We start from the raw sequence: 18,149 nt of genomic DNA on the forward strand, positions 1-18,149 counted from the left end.
ACCATAGGAAAGGGGTCATGGCAGAAAGGAAGCACTAAGATAAGGGACATCAACAGGAATAACAGAATAAATAAAAAAACGAAGAGTCAGGATGTTCTGTATAATTAATATTCTTGCTTTACACAACAGTAAAAGTGAACCCCACAAAAGCAAAGGAACCCGAATTGTAATAAGGGGAAAACGCGGACATCTCTAGATGGAATATGTTTACAAAATTGGCACAATCGTTTGTCCGAACAGTGGGCGAATCTGCAAATTGCATTTCGTTAACCCCAAAAGAAAAACCCACCAAAACGACAGGCGACAGCATGTCAAACGTCTCATTAGTTTTTCTTATAGTTTCCGTCCTAAAAGACGATTTCTCTTACAAAAGGTGCTGCAGGGGGGGGGGAATATACCACCATATAAAGATTATGGATGTTTTGTTTTTGATATTTCAAAACTTCTCATGAATACATCCCGTTCCTGACACTGGGGTGATCCAGTGGCTATCCGGGGGACTACAGGAGACAACCGGCCCGCCATCAGAGTCGGACTCCTAACGCCCGGCTACCTCACCGCGGTTTAATTATCTATTTATATTCCTCACGAGTTCCTTATGTTACTTTGAGGTATTGTACTATTATATAGATAAATATAGACTAAACCACAGGTAAACTCCCGATATAGTAACCATCACGTCACGATCTTTCCAGAAACACACACGGGACTCTCGACGCAGTAAATTTGCCGAGCTTTGACACTGAAAGTTAAACCCTTTTTTTTAAAACCCATTACGGTACCCTAGAGACATAATGAAGTGTGTAATAGCAGGAGGCAACGTGAAAGGTAATTATGAAGGAGTTCTGTCATACTTGAGAAATTACGGTTATTCAGTTATCATTTGGCTGTGATTGTACAGTAGCTTGCGGTAGATTGGGCTAATTGGGCCTGATTAAGTCATTCATTCAGGTAAAAGTAAATATAAAAAGCTATAATTATTTCGCAAAATAACCTATAATTAATCAATCTGTCGTTATGTCTCCCTGACATCTTTTCTTCATGGGTGTATATACTGTATAAGCCCCGTGCTTTTCTGTTGGCAGTCTTTGGGAAAACAATTCATGCCCTTGCCCGGATTGGTGAGGAACTGTGGCTGGACCCGTTGGAAAAAGGAGTAAGTAGTGCTGTCACAGTGACCCGAGTCTGGACCATTCCCCAGAATTAAAAAAAATACTATTGAGTGTTTCTCTGGTCTTGTAGCTCATCTTTCAGAGAAAGCTCACCGGTCACCTCTGCAGCGCCAGAGATGGTTTTGTCCAAATCTACCGAATTGCAGACGTGTGTAGTGTGGGTTATCAGCCATGTGTATCAATAGGGCTTTTTGACAGCTAATACTGAAACTCAGTGTTGTGTTCTTGGGCTCACAGGGATACCTCTGTTATATAGTATATATGATATATATTTCACGTTTCCTACTTATAATCAGTTCTCCTAAAATGTGTAGCAGATTTAAGGTGCCTTTAAATGGCCACATACATTGTAAACCATTTTAGTGGAACTAATTCATTTTGAAAGTTGAACTGTAAATCTGACTTCAACATTATTACCTTATAGTTATAATTTAACATTATAATTAATTCAGCACTGTGTTTAATGCTCATTTGTTTATCGTTTACCTACTGTAAAAATGAGACCTGCTCTTCAATGCACAGGTGGTCTGTACTCTGAGTTAAATCAGAAAAGTACTGATACAGTAGGTTCTAGAAAGGGAACTTTAAGGAACCATTGCCTGTATTTTGATCTATATTCGTTAACCTGATTCCTCATATTTGTCAAAAGTTCTCAAATCTATTGGAAACAGCAGGCCCATTTTACGCTAGAATTCAAATTTTTTTTTTTAATGAATCCATTTTATTCAACATTCAATGCATTTGTCCTGACGTGAACAAAGTGCGTTTCAGTGTGGAGGTTTCTGTATTTAATATGGAGCGCCCCTGCCTTCAGCTCTGTCTTCCTTCTCTTCCCTGCAGCTGGCGGTGAGGTCAGTGAATTCCTCCCACTCCGCGTACGGCTGTTTCCTGTTTTCCCCTCTCTTCTTCCAGCACTACAGCCGCGGGGCGCAGACGCCATCGGCTGCAAAAGATGAGAAGCCATTTCTGAAGTGCAAACTGAGCACAAAGGTACAGACAGCACACAGAACCTTCGCAAGCCCCGCAGACAGAGGGCAGATTGCAAACGAAAGCAGGCCATTGATCCCGTCTGGCTAATCGAGTTTCTAATACGTGAGCACTAAAAGGATCTTTAATCCAGCCGACCCCTGCAGGAAGACGGGGTATCTTCTGCCACAGTGGCTGGACCGCTTCTTCCACTGACTCAGTCACGGGGTTGATCTTGATAGATCTTGTCTTCCTTCAAATGCAGTTGGAAAAAATGTATAAATATGACGTCCAGGCAGACTCCTGTAAAGCTGTGGGATGATATTACTGAGTCTTCAGTAGACCATGGATCACTTGTTGTCCATAATGCACGTGGGCAGTAAAAATAGACTGAAAATAAAAGTAAATGAAAGGGTCAAGTAAAAGTTTCCAGGGTTTAAATGCCAAGGCTGTTAGGCAGGACTGAGAGCCACAGAGCTGCAGACTACACATCATTTTAAATGATGGGGAGTTGTGAATGAATATTATTATCATCATAAGAAATGTGTGCCTTTTGTTAAAAATATCATTGCAGATACAAAGCAGATGAAAATAAGTCTTTACCAGCACAGAGATAGGGATGCTGGGAAAGCGAGTGGAGAGTTCAAAGCCTAAAAACATGAAATCTGTCTTTGAGGTCCCCTTGCAAAAGACAGGAAGACATTACGACACATACTGTATAGGTGAAGCCAGTTTCAGCAGAGAGCCACAGGTGATGGTGCTGCTCTGAAAGAGGAGGTCCTGCTCTCAGAGTGGGCTCAGGCTGCCACAGCATGATGTCATGATGTCTTGGTCGTTGTTGAATAAAAAAAGTTTAAAAAGAAAAAGAAAATTGACAAGATGTGTACAAAAAGGCTTGTTTGATCTCCAGGTTAACAGTCAGTGAATCTGAACAGATCAGGTTCAGTCTGAACATGGACAGTTGGTGACCAGGCAGCTCTGAATTGTTAAATAAATAGTAGATATATGATGGGCTGCAGCAGGGGTCAGGAGGGCTAGGAGAAAGACTGATTCACTAATTATTCTTGCACTGGGCTCTTCTTTGTGCAGGCATCCAAACGTGTTTTTTAGAAAATCTGGAAGAAGTGGGAAAAATATTTTGTTTGCAACACAGCAAACATTGTTTTCAAACATTTTGTAAACATTTATAAGTCTTTACAGTGGGGCTTGAAGTGTGAAACGCAGAACTCAAATATTCAGTAACACAAACACTATGATTTTCTTTTGGTGTAAGACTTATATACAACACTTTTTTTTAAAACAAGCTACAATGCTTGTGTAGGTGATATTGTTTTAACTGAACTGCAAAATAAATAGCTGGTTTTATGCACCGTTTCATACAAAAACATAAAGCATTCAGTCATCTAGTTCAGGTGGAGACACACCTGAAGAAGGCTCCACGGCCGAAACATTGTGTTCTCTTTCTTCTTTTTTTCAGCATGGAATAAACCTATTACTTGTCCCATTCAGTCATCTACTCAGTCTGACTTCAGTCACTCATCTCTTTAAAATATATTTTCAGTCTCATATCACAGGGAATCTCTGTTAGATTGCTATAATTGCATTGAGTTGCTATTGTATACAGTATATCCTACTGACCCTACTTTTCAAAGGTATACACGATGTTCTCCTTTCATAATTTTGAATTATAAAAGGGTCATACTGATAATATTCCCATTATTGTATTGCCAATTCATCTATATAAAACATTACAAAATTTGATATCAAGAAAAGGACTTCATAATTAACATTTATCAGACTTCTTTAGTAGATATCCTTAGTACATAAAGATGTACATCAGCACCCATTGACACATCTAGTATGTGTGAGACTGCAGACTGTCCAGTGCAGTGCTATGTCTTGTGAAGGCCAGCTGGTTTTCTTTCATTTCAGACAGTACTGCCTATCTTCCGGTGCTTGGCCACCATCGAAAGAAATGTGGAGAGGTGCAACATTTCCATTAACTGTCCTGGCACCCGAGTGATGTTCCAGTTTTTCTGCAAGCATGGTAGGTGGAGTTTGTAAACAGAAGAGAAAGTCAGAATAGAATCTCTGATGTGAGTTCCTATTTCCCACAAAAACTATGGGTTCTACCAAATAGCAATGTGGATTCAAGACTTTTTATATAAACTATAAAATAAACTTTATAGGGGCCAAAATCCCTAAAAACATCCTAGATGTTTTTATTTTATTTTATTTTATTTTATTTTATTTTAAGATACAAACATTAGGGGGCAGTGTGTCCTTTGCTGTAATTGTATTTACATCACACAGTTTCATTTGTTGTGGTGTTTTCTCTGTTGGCCTTATATTAAACAAAATAAAAACAGTGTAGATAGGGAAGAACAAATGCCTATTATTTGGGAAGAAACACATTTATTTTTGGATATCCCCACCCCTTAAGATTATAAGTTTTTTTTTTTTGTAATCCCAGATTTTGAATTTCTGATTATTAATCTTTTTGGGAACATGTATGTTAATTAAAACATGTCCTGTCAAACCATTTGCCATTTCTTGTCACATTGAAGACTCCTCACCCTGAGCTCCTTGCATCCCAGAGCAGCGTTCTGTTCATAGTGATGCTCTCACAGGCTCCCAGCAAACCACAGGGGGTACTGTTAGCTGTCTAGCATCTAGCATACCAGAGATGACGACAAGCTCAACACTGCAGATACCCCATCATCCATTAGGCTATAGGGCGGCACAGTGGTGCATTAGTTTGCATTGCTGCCTTGCAGCACTGGGACCCTGGGTTCAGTTCTAGACATGGGATGCTGTTCTTCCTGTGTTCATGGTGGTCCAGTTTCCTCCCACTGTCCAAAGACACTTAGGCTATTCCAGTCAAAGCTGACTGCTGGGCCACACTGTTCTCAGAATAGAGCCATTTGCAACCCGAGCCCATTTAAGGTTTACTATACTATTAACATACATTTGGAAAGTCCCATCTGGCTGCTATGCAGTTTACCATTTGCAGACTCAATAACTTTGCATGCTTATGAATTGTGTTGCAGGTATTACCAAAACTTACAATCTGGGTTACCAGGAGTGCGAGTCTCTTCAGGCTGTGTTTCCCACGCATCTCTGTCCGAATGTGCTGAAGGCACAGTCCAGGTACAAATTAAACACCTGTCTTCCGTCTGCACAGGGAGAAGCAAGGGCTAAATCAAGTCTTTATACGGAGTGTGTATGCACAATATTTTTATAGAGCCATCATTTAAGATTTACATAATTAAATGTAAATAAAAAATAAATATTTACAGAAATTCTCAGATGTACAGATGGGTGAAGGCAGGCAACCCAATTTTGCAAATAACAACTTCTTAATAGGCTCCTCCGTATTTTAAGCTCTAAGTATTTGAAGGGTGGTTATACAGTATTTGAATATCACTTTTAATTGACAGCTTCCATCCCTCAGTGAGTTTCAGAATAAAATGTGAAACAAAAGTTGTGTGTAAACAGACACAAATGACAGTGTTACCAGTTCACCGAGTTACAGCTACATAAAAAGCTGACCCAAGCCTCTGTCCTTACTGATTTCATTAGACTTCTTGGTGGCATTGTGACGCATTTTCCAGTTTCTCAAGAAGAAATTACTTTGACGGTGACTGCCGAGAAGGTGAACGTCAAAAATTACTATGAAGAGGAGATGGGTGAGAATCTCCCTGAATCTTCTTTTCAAACCAGGAAATTCAGTAGAGCTTTTGATCACGGGCTTGTCTGTGCTTCACTCTTAAGTTATGGTCTTGATAGTGTCTCATCCATATCACTTTAAGACACCGTATGAATAAGGAAAACCATTTAAATTGCTAAGAGAAAGAAAGGACAGTGTAATACATGTCTATAATACGAAGTATTATCCAATTTTTAAAACTCCTGATTTTCATATTGTGTATTCTAGACAAGTTTAAAAGCATCGTTTTCTTTGAGTGATATAAAAGTTTGAAAGATCTGTGTAGGAGTCTTTCTTTAGCTGTACAGACTAGTGTCGGGTGTTTTCTTTGGGCTGCAGACAGACTCAAGGTGATGCACACCGAAGTGTCTCTTCACCCAGATGAGTTTGACTACTTCCAGGTCAGCATGGACTCAGAAATAACCTTTTGCCTGAAGGAGCTGAGGGTGAGACGATATTTTGGCATGGCTGCCAGCTGTCAAGTCAAATGATTTGCACGGTGGTGTGGGGTTTTTACTGGGGTTTATTCGCGGAACTAGACCTGAGTGTTCAGTACAAGCTGTGTCCTATCATGTAGCAAACGGCCTCAAGCCCAACAAGAAGCTGTATTAAAGAGCTGTGGGGCTGAACTTTTTGTTAACCCCTCATTTCTGGGAATGTTGAAATCTCAGCTGTGAAAGGATGGTCTGAATGTTCCCATGGTGTAATTAACAAGTTAGTAGGTAAGAACAGAAGGCCGCATACAATTGGGCCCATCTTGCTCATGTGGCAGCTAAGCAACTGAGTCAAACTTAAATTCCATCCATCTGCTTCTTGAAGAGTTTGTGTTTTAAACACCTGGATGGGATGGGTCATTTCCACCCTTCTAAATGCCTTCCGTTTCAGTTTCCGGTTGCGATCCTGTGTCCTGGTTTTGCTTTTTTAAGATTTATTTTGATTTCTTATTTCTAATCGAGTACAAAAACATGTCAAACGTACACGAAGAATATTAAGTCAACTGTATAAAACATACTGTGCAAATCACACAATGACAACAAACAAGCTAGAACAGATAAGGTCTACAATAACATAAAGGAAAAACAACTCCTCTGTGAGTGTTATTGTTTCTAGACTGCAGAGATTTAGATCCATTAACGAGTCCATATGTGTACTGGAGTCATTCTTTTTTTTCTAATTTGATATTTTTTGTGGTATGGTAGCCAGAACTGACCACAATCTTCCACCCAAGGTCTTTGCAGAAGCACTGCGAAGCCTGACACAAAACTTCTCTTAATTTTAGTCCCGTTAATTCCAAACTTTTTGCTAAGTGAGTTTTTATCTAAACAGATTCTTATTTCAAATTAACGTTAGGGTGTTATTTGGGCCAAGTGGCTCCACCAAAATGATGGACGAGTGGCACAAGGCCTAGGCCTTGTGGTACTGACACTTTAGTCATCCTGGAAGAAGCAATGAATCATGGGCCGAGCAGCCAGAGAGAAACTGGAAAATCCACATGGTTAGGGAGAAAGCAGAAAAAATAATTGGTGATTCTATATTTTATAGCTGTTATCTTTTTATATTATTCTGTTTTTTAAAGTTAAAAAACTTTGTTACTCAGATCTTAATTCTTAATGACTTCCAGTTAAACAGTTTGCATCAGTTTGCATGACCTGACAATACAGAGTGTACCAGGACAGCACGTTCATTCCACAGAATAGGTGTTATGTAGACTGGAAAAAGCTCACTTTGCACAACCCATAGATTAAAATGACTGGAGTGGGAGGCAGCTAAGATACTGTCAGGCAAGCTGCCTTTATATAACTCAGCTGTCAGAGTGAGTTACAGGGCCTGTAAAGGGCTACACACTGCCAATACTTTTAAGTCTGAAGAGTAGCCATGGCACATTGCACAAGGCTGGGCTCTTCGTGTGCACTCACCATACCATGACACCATGCAAGGCCAATCAACGGCTTTCTGAGCTCAGGCCCAGGAAACGAGAACAGAACAGATCAGAGCAGGCTCATGAAGGAATCGAAGGAATGAATTAGAATGAATTTTCTTTTTGTGTCAATGCCAGCTCTTAATGATATTCTCTGAGACTTACATCAACACTGTGTAATTCTTTGCTAATAGCACCCAGATGCTTCTCTTTTGTGCCACTCCATGTAACAGCATAATCCAGTCTTTAGAATTTAAATTGACACTGATACGTTTATCCACAGTAACCTACAGAGGTTTATATTACAAATTGTCTTACATATACTTTTGTTTCCTCTTTATATCCCCAGGCATGCTGGACCAGTCTGGGTACACTACTTTACTGACATGTACTTACCTATGAACCCAGCACTCTCCAGTTTGAACTCTTGAGCTCTTACCACTACTCCACACTATTATTATGATCAACTTTCAGTAGGCTAAAGCACAATATTTGTTTTCCAAATAGATCCATCTCTACCAAAACCAAGCTGTTCCGGAATAGTTTTAAACCAGATTAATCTTACTAATAAGCTCTGAAGTATTTAAAGGAGCGAACTACAATATTTTCATATTTTCTGCAAGACCGTATTTCCTAAAGTGATTTTTTTTGGGGAACCAAAGCCTCGATACTCCGAAATTAACTTGGATTTTGGAGAGCAAATGTATCCTGTTGGTCTTTCTCTCTTTCTGCCCCTTCCCTGTGCTGTAATAATGACATGTCTCTGTTTTTCTAGGGCTTGCTGGCATTTGCAGAGTCCCATGCCTTATCCGTGTCCATCCACTTTGGAACATCGGGAAAGTAGGGCACTGCATAGTCTTCTTGAGTTATAGCTATGAAGGAAGTAGAAAAACATAAGTGCACTTCCACCACCACACAGTGGGCTATACTGTCAGACCTCCACTAGTGTGTCCTGGGTGTGCCAGCTTTGTGGTAGAGCCTGTTTCTGCCTTATCAGTTCCCAGTGTGGGCACAGGCTGGCAGCGTGTCACTCTGAAGGTCTTGTGTGCTTTGTACAAGTCACTGAGTCTGCATATGAGGCCGTGTCTAAAGTCAGAGATAGTGAATACAGAGACAGTGTAGAATTTCACAGGAATTAAAACAGCCCTTCAAAAGGGTTTTACAGTAATCAGACCTTAAGGAATGCAGATTTTGCACTGCGTTCCAGAGCTTTCTGAGCTATTGCATTGGCCAGCTATGCCTGGGATTCCCAATGTGTGGGGCAAAGTTGGTGCCACCAGTCCATTGCCGGGCTAATTCAAGTGTATTTATTTTTTATTGAGAATGAACAACAATGCACGTATGAAATATGAAACAAATTCCTGAATATGGCAATCCTCCGCCCAATTTAGTGATGGCAAGAGCTTGCATTGCTTCAGTAAACCAGGGCAGAACCTTTCTTAATCTGTCTTCATTGCCGGGACAGCACCTCCCCAAACTGTTCACCTCGCCCTCCGATTCCCTTACTGCTGCAGCGGTGTCAGCCTAGTGGCGGACTCAACTCTCATTTCTACTGAGGCTCGCTCCAGCTCGAATGAGCCTGGAACTTCACCAGACTTGACGTCATGACAAAAGCACCCACAGCTGCTCCATACGGAAGGAGTGTTGGTGACCTGTGTGTCTTTCCTTCCTTGCAGACCCGTGGCCTTCAGAATTGAGGACATGGTGCTGGAGGCGACCGTGGTGCTGGCAACTCTGACCGATGCCAGGAGCAGAACTGGCTCCCAGAGCACTGGAGTCCACAGTCAGGCTGAAGGCTTGTACAGGTACAGCTTGCTCGATCTCTATTAGTACAGTGATCAGCTGTTTCTAACCCATCAGAGTCAACTGTAGGGTACTTCTTCTGGTTTTCCTGGATCAAACATTGGCTGAATTTAGTCCTTTTTTCCTGATCTCTAGCCACCAATGGAAAATGTCTAAATTAATGGATGACGGTGTAGGGGGGGAGATCATGTGTATACTAAGTTTCAGCTTATTGGTATGATTTTGCAGATTTGGTCTTGCAAATGCCTCAACTGTGTAACAGACATTTTAAGAGAGATTTAAAATATTTGCACATAATAAATATTCTACATTCAAAAGTTGAAAACACAAATACACTGAATATTGCTCATTTAAAAAATCTTTTAAAGTTTATTGATAAATAATAAAGAGAGGACTGGTTTTGGTAAAGCAGGCCACATGCAAACCATATAGAATATATGTACATATTAAACACACAAACCAAATAACAAAAATATCCAAATAGAACTGTATTATGACTGCTTATTGTGAAACCTCACGGTGAATGAAAAGAAAATGTGTTTTATAGAGCAGGGCAGCAAAAAAAGTGTGTTCTCGAAAAATTAGAAATCAAAATTCCAGGTGCCAAGGCAAGCTTTGGTCAGCTCCTCAAAATACCTTGCATAACATCAAATACTCTGATGCTCTTCAACTTGTGGCAGACAGTACTGGTCTGAATAAAGCCATGTGGATTATGAGATAATATAATCACTGATTGTTAAGACTTGCACAGTCATTGTTGTTCACAATGATTCCCTTCCTTTTCTAAATACTATGGACCTGAGGCTTCTCTTCCTCTCCATTGTTGTATAACAAGATAGAAACAATATAAACAAGAGGGCAGACATACAGAAATAATAGCTTCAGTATAGTACAGGTGAGGAGTCTGGCTGTGTGACAGCAGGCTGTGTCATTTAACAGAAGGATAAGTAATTGCAGCCATGCAGTCTTGGAATTAGGCCAGCTACAGCACAGGGCTCTGGGGTGGTTCCAGAGAGGAGGAGTATCTTACACATATACACACATTTGGGCTGGCACTCTCTCAGACGCTGAATCTCACATGTCCCGTCAGAGTCGCACACAGACACTGCCACACAAAAAACCCCAAACTTCCAGGCAGCTGCATAAATGTGAGGAGACAAAACGCTTACAAGTGACAGGAGACCATGGGCACATCATACTGCTTTGGCTTGAAGCAGAGAATTGATTGCAATCGTCAAGTCATTTTCTGAAAGATTACAGGCTGTCATTGGGATAGCTCTGTTTCGAACACCCTGCAACTCTTCTTGTGAAGAGGGGCTTCCTGTTATCAAATGTTAATGCACTTTCTCTCTGTTTCCCTTTGCAACCTTGTGTCCTAGTTCCTAAACAGGATTTGTAAATACATAAAAAAACAAAATCAGATTAGTAACAAAACACATTTTGATTTGGAAAATATTTGCCTCCCATGCCACCATTCAGAAATTATCAGTCATTATTTTGTTTAGCTCTGCTTTTGTACAAAAGACAATATAGATTATCTTTTACCTTTTTAAAAATTCTTTATGCTGTGTTCCTCATGGCAAAAATACAGCCCTGAAACACACAGATGGAACACTCTGAGTTGTTTGTCCAGACAAGTGGTACACGATAAGGCAGCATTCCTTGTATCAGGCACAGCCCAGAAGATTCTATCCTTGTTTAAAACAAAACAATGAAAAGCCAGGGGTTATCAGACCTCTGGTTAAACGAGCGTGCATCTCTTTCCACAGAGCCTCGCAGAGCAATTACAGCCTGTGCCCGCGTGCATAATTGCACAAAATGTTCTTCCAGGTTTCCTTTTCATAAAGTTGCTCAGATCTAATTTCAGCTTAGAAAACACAAAAGGAATCTGAATGACTCAGTTACTCAGTAACGCAAAAAAATTCAGTTCGACTTTGCTTCCTAACCTTTGCGATTACACTCCAGCTGCCAGGAAAAAGACAAAAGTCGGAATGAAACGCCGGGTAATCCCAAGCAGTCTTTCCTGCAGCATTGTGGCCAGCATGAAAGTTCAGTAAGGCAGCAAGCTGAATCAGAATCCCACTGTAATGATCAGCTTACAGTGAGAGGCGCCGCCACCATGTAGGCCATGTGTGCCCGGGCCCTTACTGATCTCATTGCTTTACAGCTGTTGTGACCCCCCTGCTGCAGAGGGGCAGGGCGGTGGACACGGCCAGGGCCGGGTGGCGGTGGACACGAGCGCGCCGGCCCCTGCTCCGCCGGGGAACGAGCCCGAGCTGGTCCCCTCGAGCCAGGGCAGCCCCGTCCCGACCGGGAGGGTGTGGCCGAGAGACCTGGCTGGCCGCGGAGAAGGTGCCCCAGAGATACAGGAGGATTCGGCCGCCGCCAAGGTGAGAATCTGCCACCTGCTCGGCCTTCCATTCTGCTGCTGCCACGTAGTTTCTGGAAGCGGGAAGGTCCATCTTGAATCCAGGGGGATCCAGGGGGACAATGTGTCCTTGGAGTAGGAGAGAAAAACAGCTGGCACTGATGGGACGCGCCTGAAAGCCGTGGTTGGCTGGGAAGCCCCCCCACATACACAGAAATGCACTTTATACATAGTGATGTATTGCATTGCACAATTAAATATGTCCTGCGTATATTTAATCATCCACTCATTTTCTAACTGCGTCTCCCGCTTCAGGGTTATGGTGGAGCCAGAGTCTACTCCTGCCAGCGACAGGTGCAAGGCAGGATCCCCCCTGGACGAAACGCCAGTCCATCACAGGGCAGGCAGGCACAAACACAGACACACACATTCAGACCAGGGCCAAGTCAGTTAACATACAGGTGTGTTTCTGGACTGGGGGGAGGAAACCGGCGCGCCTGGCGAAAGCCCTCGTGAACACGGGGGGGACATACAAACCCCGCACAGACAGCACCCCAGGAATTGAATTGAACCCAGGGCCCCCGTGGTGTGAGGCAGCAGTGCTCACCCGCTTCGACACCACGCTGCCCCTATTTACTCATTGAAATTCCCAATGCGACACGAGCCTCGTCAAAATTAGTTTTGTTCCGTTGTATGAAAAACAACAACCAAGGGGTTGTAAATTTCAAAGATTGGAAGGGAGCAGTAATAACCGTGCAGGACAGGAGAGGGAACAGACTGCACCAGTTGCAGAGGCCTGCTGTGCTCCTCACACAGGGTGTGGGACGGCTTGGAGACCTTAGAGTTAACTGCCAGGCCCAGTCCTATTGGTTTGCCTTCAGAAGCAGTTTTCCCTCCTCGCTCATATTCCAGGGCTCTTATCGTGGTTAATATTTGTGTGTTGCCGTCACATAGTCTTCAGTAAAAGTGAAGAAGCCAGGATTCGCAAATCAAATTATTTTGTGTTGTTTCAGCGGTATTTTTGGTTGTAGAGGATACAGGATTTATTCCCCAAAATTAAGGCATAACAAAATTCTGTAAATAGAAGGTCAATATAAAATATATACTGTAGAAGTCAAAGAATATATAGAATTTGCTAAACTTCTCCTTCTGGATATATTCCGAGTAGTATATCTATAGACTGGAGATGATTTAATATTGATTGTTTTATTTTCAAGTTGTCATAAGGCACACACATTTAGAAAACGGAATGTCCCTTCACTCCAAGATCAATTTTTATATGCGCGTCGAGGAGAAAATTGTAAATTGTTCTTTTGTCGGCTTCAGTACTAAGATAGATAAAACCGGCGATCTAATGAATAATAAGCACTGTGATGAAAATGACTTGTTTCAGTGTCACTCTCTATTTAAATTTGCATTAAATATGAGACGTCTGCTCACTGGCAGGCCGGTTTAGGGTTGCATTGACACTGAAGTTTGAGTTTTTATGCAAATGCAAAAGAGTTGATTGAAGTGTCTTGAGAGACACCCACACATTGTGTCTTTGTAGCTGAAAGGAAACATACAGTAAAATACCCATGAGCATAAATCCACACCGCAGACAACTCTCTTCTCTGACGTCTCCAAGCACCTGGCCGGCCCACGTCCCAGACACGTTACACTGATGCCGTGACTCAGATCAGTGAGACCGATGTGCCGATGCAGAGTGTAGAGGGGGAGATGAGTGTTACCAGAGACAGCGGATCAGATCTACCACACACTTCACACATACAGTATGAACCTTAGCTACCTCATAATTGCCCTCTCTGATGTTTACAACTACTTGTCAAGAGTGGCAGCTTCCCGAGGCAAGTCAAGAAGCGCTCGTGTCAGCTGCCTTCTCAGTCGAAGAGCACCAAGTGGAGTGTGAACCAGTGTTCCCGAGAGCACCTGCCTTCCTGTTTGCCTCAGCTGGAGTCTATTTTAACATGACTAGTGTCCTCCGTGAGTTAATTGCCTCTTCCTTTCTGCGCCCTTTTGTCTCGCTGATTGTTCAGAGCTGTAAACAGCTGGGTGCCTGGGGAAAAATTAGGAATGAGTCACAGAGCAGGGAAAAACGGTAGGACAGCAACAACTCGAGACGGCATCTTCTCCGATAACGTCACCTTCCAAACCTGTGCTGACTACCTCCAGCACCAGTAATGAGCACTTTTGCATGTTAGTTCATTTCACAGGCAGATAGGAACTTTAAAAAAGAAGCCTGGCCACAAGAGCAGGAGTGAGACAGCAGACTGGGCTACTCAATATTCTGGATATTATTAAACATCAATACAAGACAAAGCCAGAAGAGAAGTTCCTGCAACACAGCACCTGCAACAAGGTTTTCAGGAGTGCATCTCCAGCACTTTCCTGGCACCAAACAGTTTCATTCAGGTGTTTTTGTGAAGGGAGCCTTCCCATATTTTTTCAGTCACAGAGCTTCAGCATATCAAAATGAGCACACAAATCCCCCAACCCTCCAGAACGTGCTGCAGAAAAGGCAGGGTTTTATAAACGAAATCTTTACCAATTTAATCTCCTGTTGCCAAATATTCCTTGATACTCCTTGTTAATCCTTAATCTCAAATGAGTCATCAGAATACTCACCGTAATCTAGTTTTATTTTTTTAGAACATCTGCATATTTTAGCCTACAGGTTTTTGTAAACTTGCTGTTGGACATAATCCTGTGAGATACACATAAAGCAGCACTGTGTGATCTAAGGCTGTGATTAAGCGTTTAGCCAGGAACACAGTGTACAGTATCTTACATCATGATCTTGAATGGTATTCTTTGCAGTGCAGGTCTGTTTTCAATTTCTCACTTTCCTCCATCCTGGAATTTCTGCCCAAGGTCTTTTGGCATGTTGAAGGTGTTACAGGTACACTTTCTGCTTTGGGAGGTGATACGTGTTTAGATAGGGTATGGATTACAGCACTAATCTAGCATTGTGCTCGTTCTGTATCTCTGTCCCTTCCCCACAGCCTCAGTGCACTTCACTATCTGTTGGGGTTCGGTTTTCTTTCCTTTGCCTTCTTTTATATATTTCTCGAGGTGTTTTGACTTGTATTCTATTTTAGACTCCAGAATTCTATGTGCAGATACAAACTATTCCTAAATGTGACTATTAAATATTTGGATAGTAGCTCTCAGTTTTAATTTTTTTTTTCCTGAAGATCAAAGGATAAAAACAGTGCTTAGGAACCAAAGCTTAATGTTGGTTTAATTGACCTTGAAATCGAACATTTCTCAAGGTAGCTGATGCAGGTTTTCTTAGATTATCAGTGAGTGCTGGCTAGGCTGTGCTGTTTAAACCTCAGTCCCAGTGTGACAGAACTGAACTGTAGCTGCCAATTACCCACGTGCTGTAATAGATAACATCTCTTGCTGACCTCTGACCCTATTTTCCCCACTCATTCTGTTCTGCACTTTTGGACTTCTGTTGAGGGCATATAGTAATATTGACTTAGTGTTTCCCACAGATAATTTTCAAGGATGAAAAATAAAAACAGGGAAAATGTCTCAAAGCAAAAAACAGGTCCTCTCCCTTTTTTCTTAACAGCTTTCAGAAAGAAAAAACTGCTAGTCACCACACTGATAATAGATTTTCACCTTTATCTTCTGCAGTTTTTCCATATTTCCTTGTTGCTTACCTTAATAAAGTCATAATAATGCAAGGTAATAAGAGTTCATATGTATAAGTTGATTTAAATTCCAAAAATATTAAGAATGAAAAAAAACTCTCCGAAAATCTTGCACAATTTTTTGTGCATCTTTTCTTAAAGTTGCTTTGGTTTTATGGAACCAGTAAAATGTCTCGGAAAACAAGAGGGAAAACTATAAAAAGGGAAACTCTAAATGATGTTAAAAGTACATACATTGTGAATAAACTGAAAGATAAGATGAAGAAAAGCAGAGTGTGACGTTTCCTGTTTCCCCGTGTTGAGTCTGTGCTTGTTAACGCCGGTGCTGTTTTATGCTGCAGTTCTCCTCCCTGCTCTTCGGGGCGCTGTTGGGTCAACCGAAGGAGACCTCCGCGGCAGAGCCACCTCCTCTGGTGTACGCCAGTGACCACGAGGAATAGCCAGCAGAGGACAAGACCCAGCCCCCTGTCCATCCTGACAGCACGCGCGCCTCAAGCAGTCCACACTGGCTGAGTGACACAGGACTGTACATCTCACATCTTGTTGATGCATTGGGTTTTTGGTGGGCTGCTGGTGCATTACTGGTCAGGCTGGCAAGGGTCTTTCAGATTTAAGTCACAACACTCTTCTTTTTGCTGAAAGCTGTGTCTGCAAATTCAGTTCTGGGCCAGAAGACAAAGGCTGACATTTCTGACAAATTTAAACTATGATGTGCTAGGAAATCTTTTGGAACACTCTGTGGGTCTCGGCTGGAGTTTTCCGAAACCAGTAGTGCTGGAGATTTTTGTAGCTGTTTTTATTGGCTGGCATTATAAAATAGAGCACACCAGTTCCCAGAGAGGCTCAGTTACAGTTACAGTCTTGGGCAGAAATGGCTTTCCTTTTGAAAAGTTCCGCACAAATGGTTCAGTGTTAATGAAACCAAGACTGTGCTTTGTTGTACGAAAGCTGGTAGTTTCCAGGTCAGTGACTTGTAAACATTCTTGGTGGCAAAGCTAAATGTGTAAGAGACACAAGTGACTGCACTAAAATAATCCCCTTGTTAAACATCTTGACAAGAACTATTGGCACAAACACTAGTTGCTATTGACAAACATTGTCTGCACTTTTATACTTTTATATATATATATCACTTTCTTGGCCTGGTCCCTCCGGGGATAGAAACAAGCTCTCTATACATAGCTCTGTAATTAAGCACCACACCATTAGGTGAGTATATTGGCAGACATTGTAATTAATTCTTAGACAGAGTCATAATTGCCTGTTTCCAACCAAATCCAGTTTCTAACCTCTGAAGCGATAGTCTAGACCACGATGATTTCTCACTTTTGTGTTAACAACATGGCCAAAATGGCAACCATCTGCAGAAAGGAGCTGTTGCCTGCGAAAACGTCTTCCAATTTTCTCAACAAATAGTGTTGTTTATGTTGTTGTTTCTGTTACTTCTGTTGTACCAACAGCATGCAATTTAAAAAAAAAATTTATCAGTTAAAATACATTTTGAATATGAGCATTATCCGATGACTCTTAAAAGTTGTGGCAAATTCATGGCAGGTTGAAGGTTCGGCTAAATGAATGGTGCAGCCCACCGACAGCAGTGTTTGCTTGAACACAGTACTTTGTGTTTCAGAAGACTTACACCCAGGGTAGTTCACAATTACAAGAGAAATTCTGTAGGTTCTGTCAGTTCAACCCTTGTGTAGAACTTACATAAAGTCTTGAAATCGTCACTAGCATTTTGCGGTTGTCTCTCACTGACCTTTTCCTTCAAGTGTGACGTGTTTCGAGGCTTCATGCTGCTGTAACCTTCAGGTATTTGAAAGGAGAACATTTTAATACCGGCCCCATGTTCTGCATGACTTTTACGCAGAGCTAAAGGCTTAGAATGCAGGCAGTTTTAATACACAGCACTGCATTAAAGTACCCAGCTGTTACTGAAAGATTTCTGGCTGTAGGCACTGCAACCAGGTATTTGTGTTGCCTGGCACATACTGTCAGTAAAATTGAGGAATGTGCAGCAGCTGACCACAAAGGATTGGCTCAAAGTGTTCAAAATAAAATAATGTGCTGAAAGAGTGAGCATGCCCAGCTGCAGATAGCTAGTACTGCACCAGAGTACCGGAATAGACAATCCCTGGTCAACACGTTATCTGCTTTGTGAAAAATACCCCCCAAAGGTTCCTTTGTACCCTATAAAACAGTCAAGAAGTAACGTACCACCAAGTTAGGGTGGAATTGCTTGATCTCACTGCATGAGTAGTTCACCAGATTTTCAGTGATTTGTACTATTTTTCCTACTTATATTCTTGTTAGATTTCTATGAACTGGTCTCATCATGAGTGGTAAATGTGTATTTGTTGACTTGCAGTTGGATCAAAACTGTAAAGCACATTTAAAAGGGACACCTTTCTGCATGTAATTAACTTGATGAGCTACGACACTACATTGAGACAGCTAAAAATTAATTACAGGTGTGAGAACACATGCTGTAGCCAATGTCTGCCTAGATCTAGAGCAGTGATTTTTCTTACAAAAACAATTCAGTAAATCT

The 18,149-nt window shown here is 41.7% G+C and overlaps 1 protein-coding gene across 2 annotated transcripts; it reads left to right on the plus strand.

The window, feature by feature from the left end:
* Positions 1-340: 340 nt before the first annotated feature.
* rad9b (RAD9 checkpoint clamp component B) lies at positions 341-17,328 on the plus strand. 2 transcript variants are annotated; one of them, XM_069182363.1, is made up of 11 exons: positions 341-828; positions 1,086-1,156; positions 2,013-2,162; positions 4,071-4,185; positions 5,189-5,288; positions 5,721-5,827; positions 6,187-6,248; positions 8,541-8,605; positions 9,442-9,570; positions 11,736-11,958; positions 15,940-17,328. In XM_069182363.1, the coding sequence occupies exons 1-11, from the start codon at positions 795-797 to the stop codon at positions 16,036-16,038; spliced, it is 1,155 nt and encodes a 384-aa protein (XP_069038464.1). In that variant the 5' UTR covers positions 341-794; the 3' UTR covers positions 16,039-17,328. The 2 variants fall into 2 exon arrangements, with proteins under 2 accessions (XP_069038464.1, XP_006640486.2); XM_006640423.3 differs by having other exon boundaries at positions 344-828; positions 6,187-6,293.
* The last annotated feature ends 821 nt before the right edge of the window (positions 17,329-18,149 follow it).

This window comes from Lepisosteus oculatus, chromosome 22, assembly GCF_040954835.1.
Source record: "Lepisosteus oculatus isolate fLepOcu1 chromosome 22, fLepOcu1.hap2, whole genome shotgun sequence".
In the NCBI taxonomy this organism is placed as follows: Eukaryota; Metazoa; Chordata; class Actinopteri; order Semionotiformes; family Lepisosteidae; genus Lepisosteus; species Lepisosteus oculatus.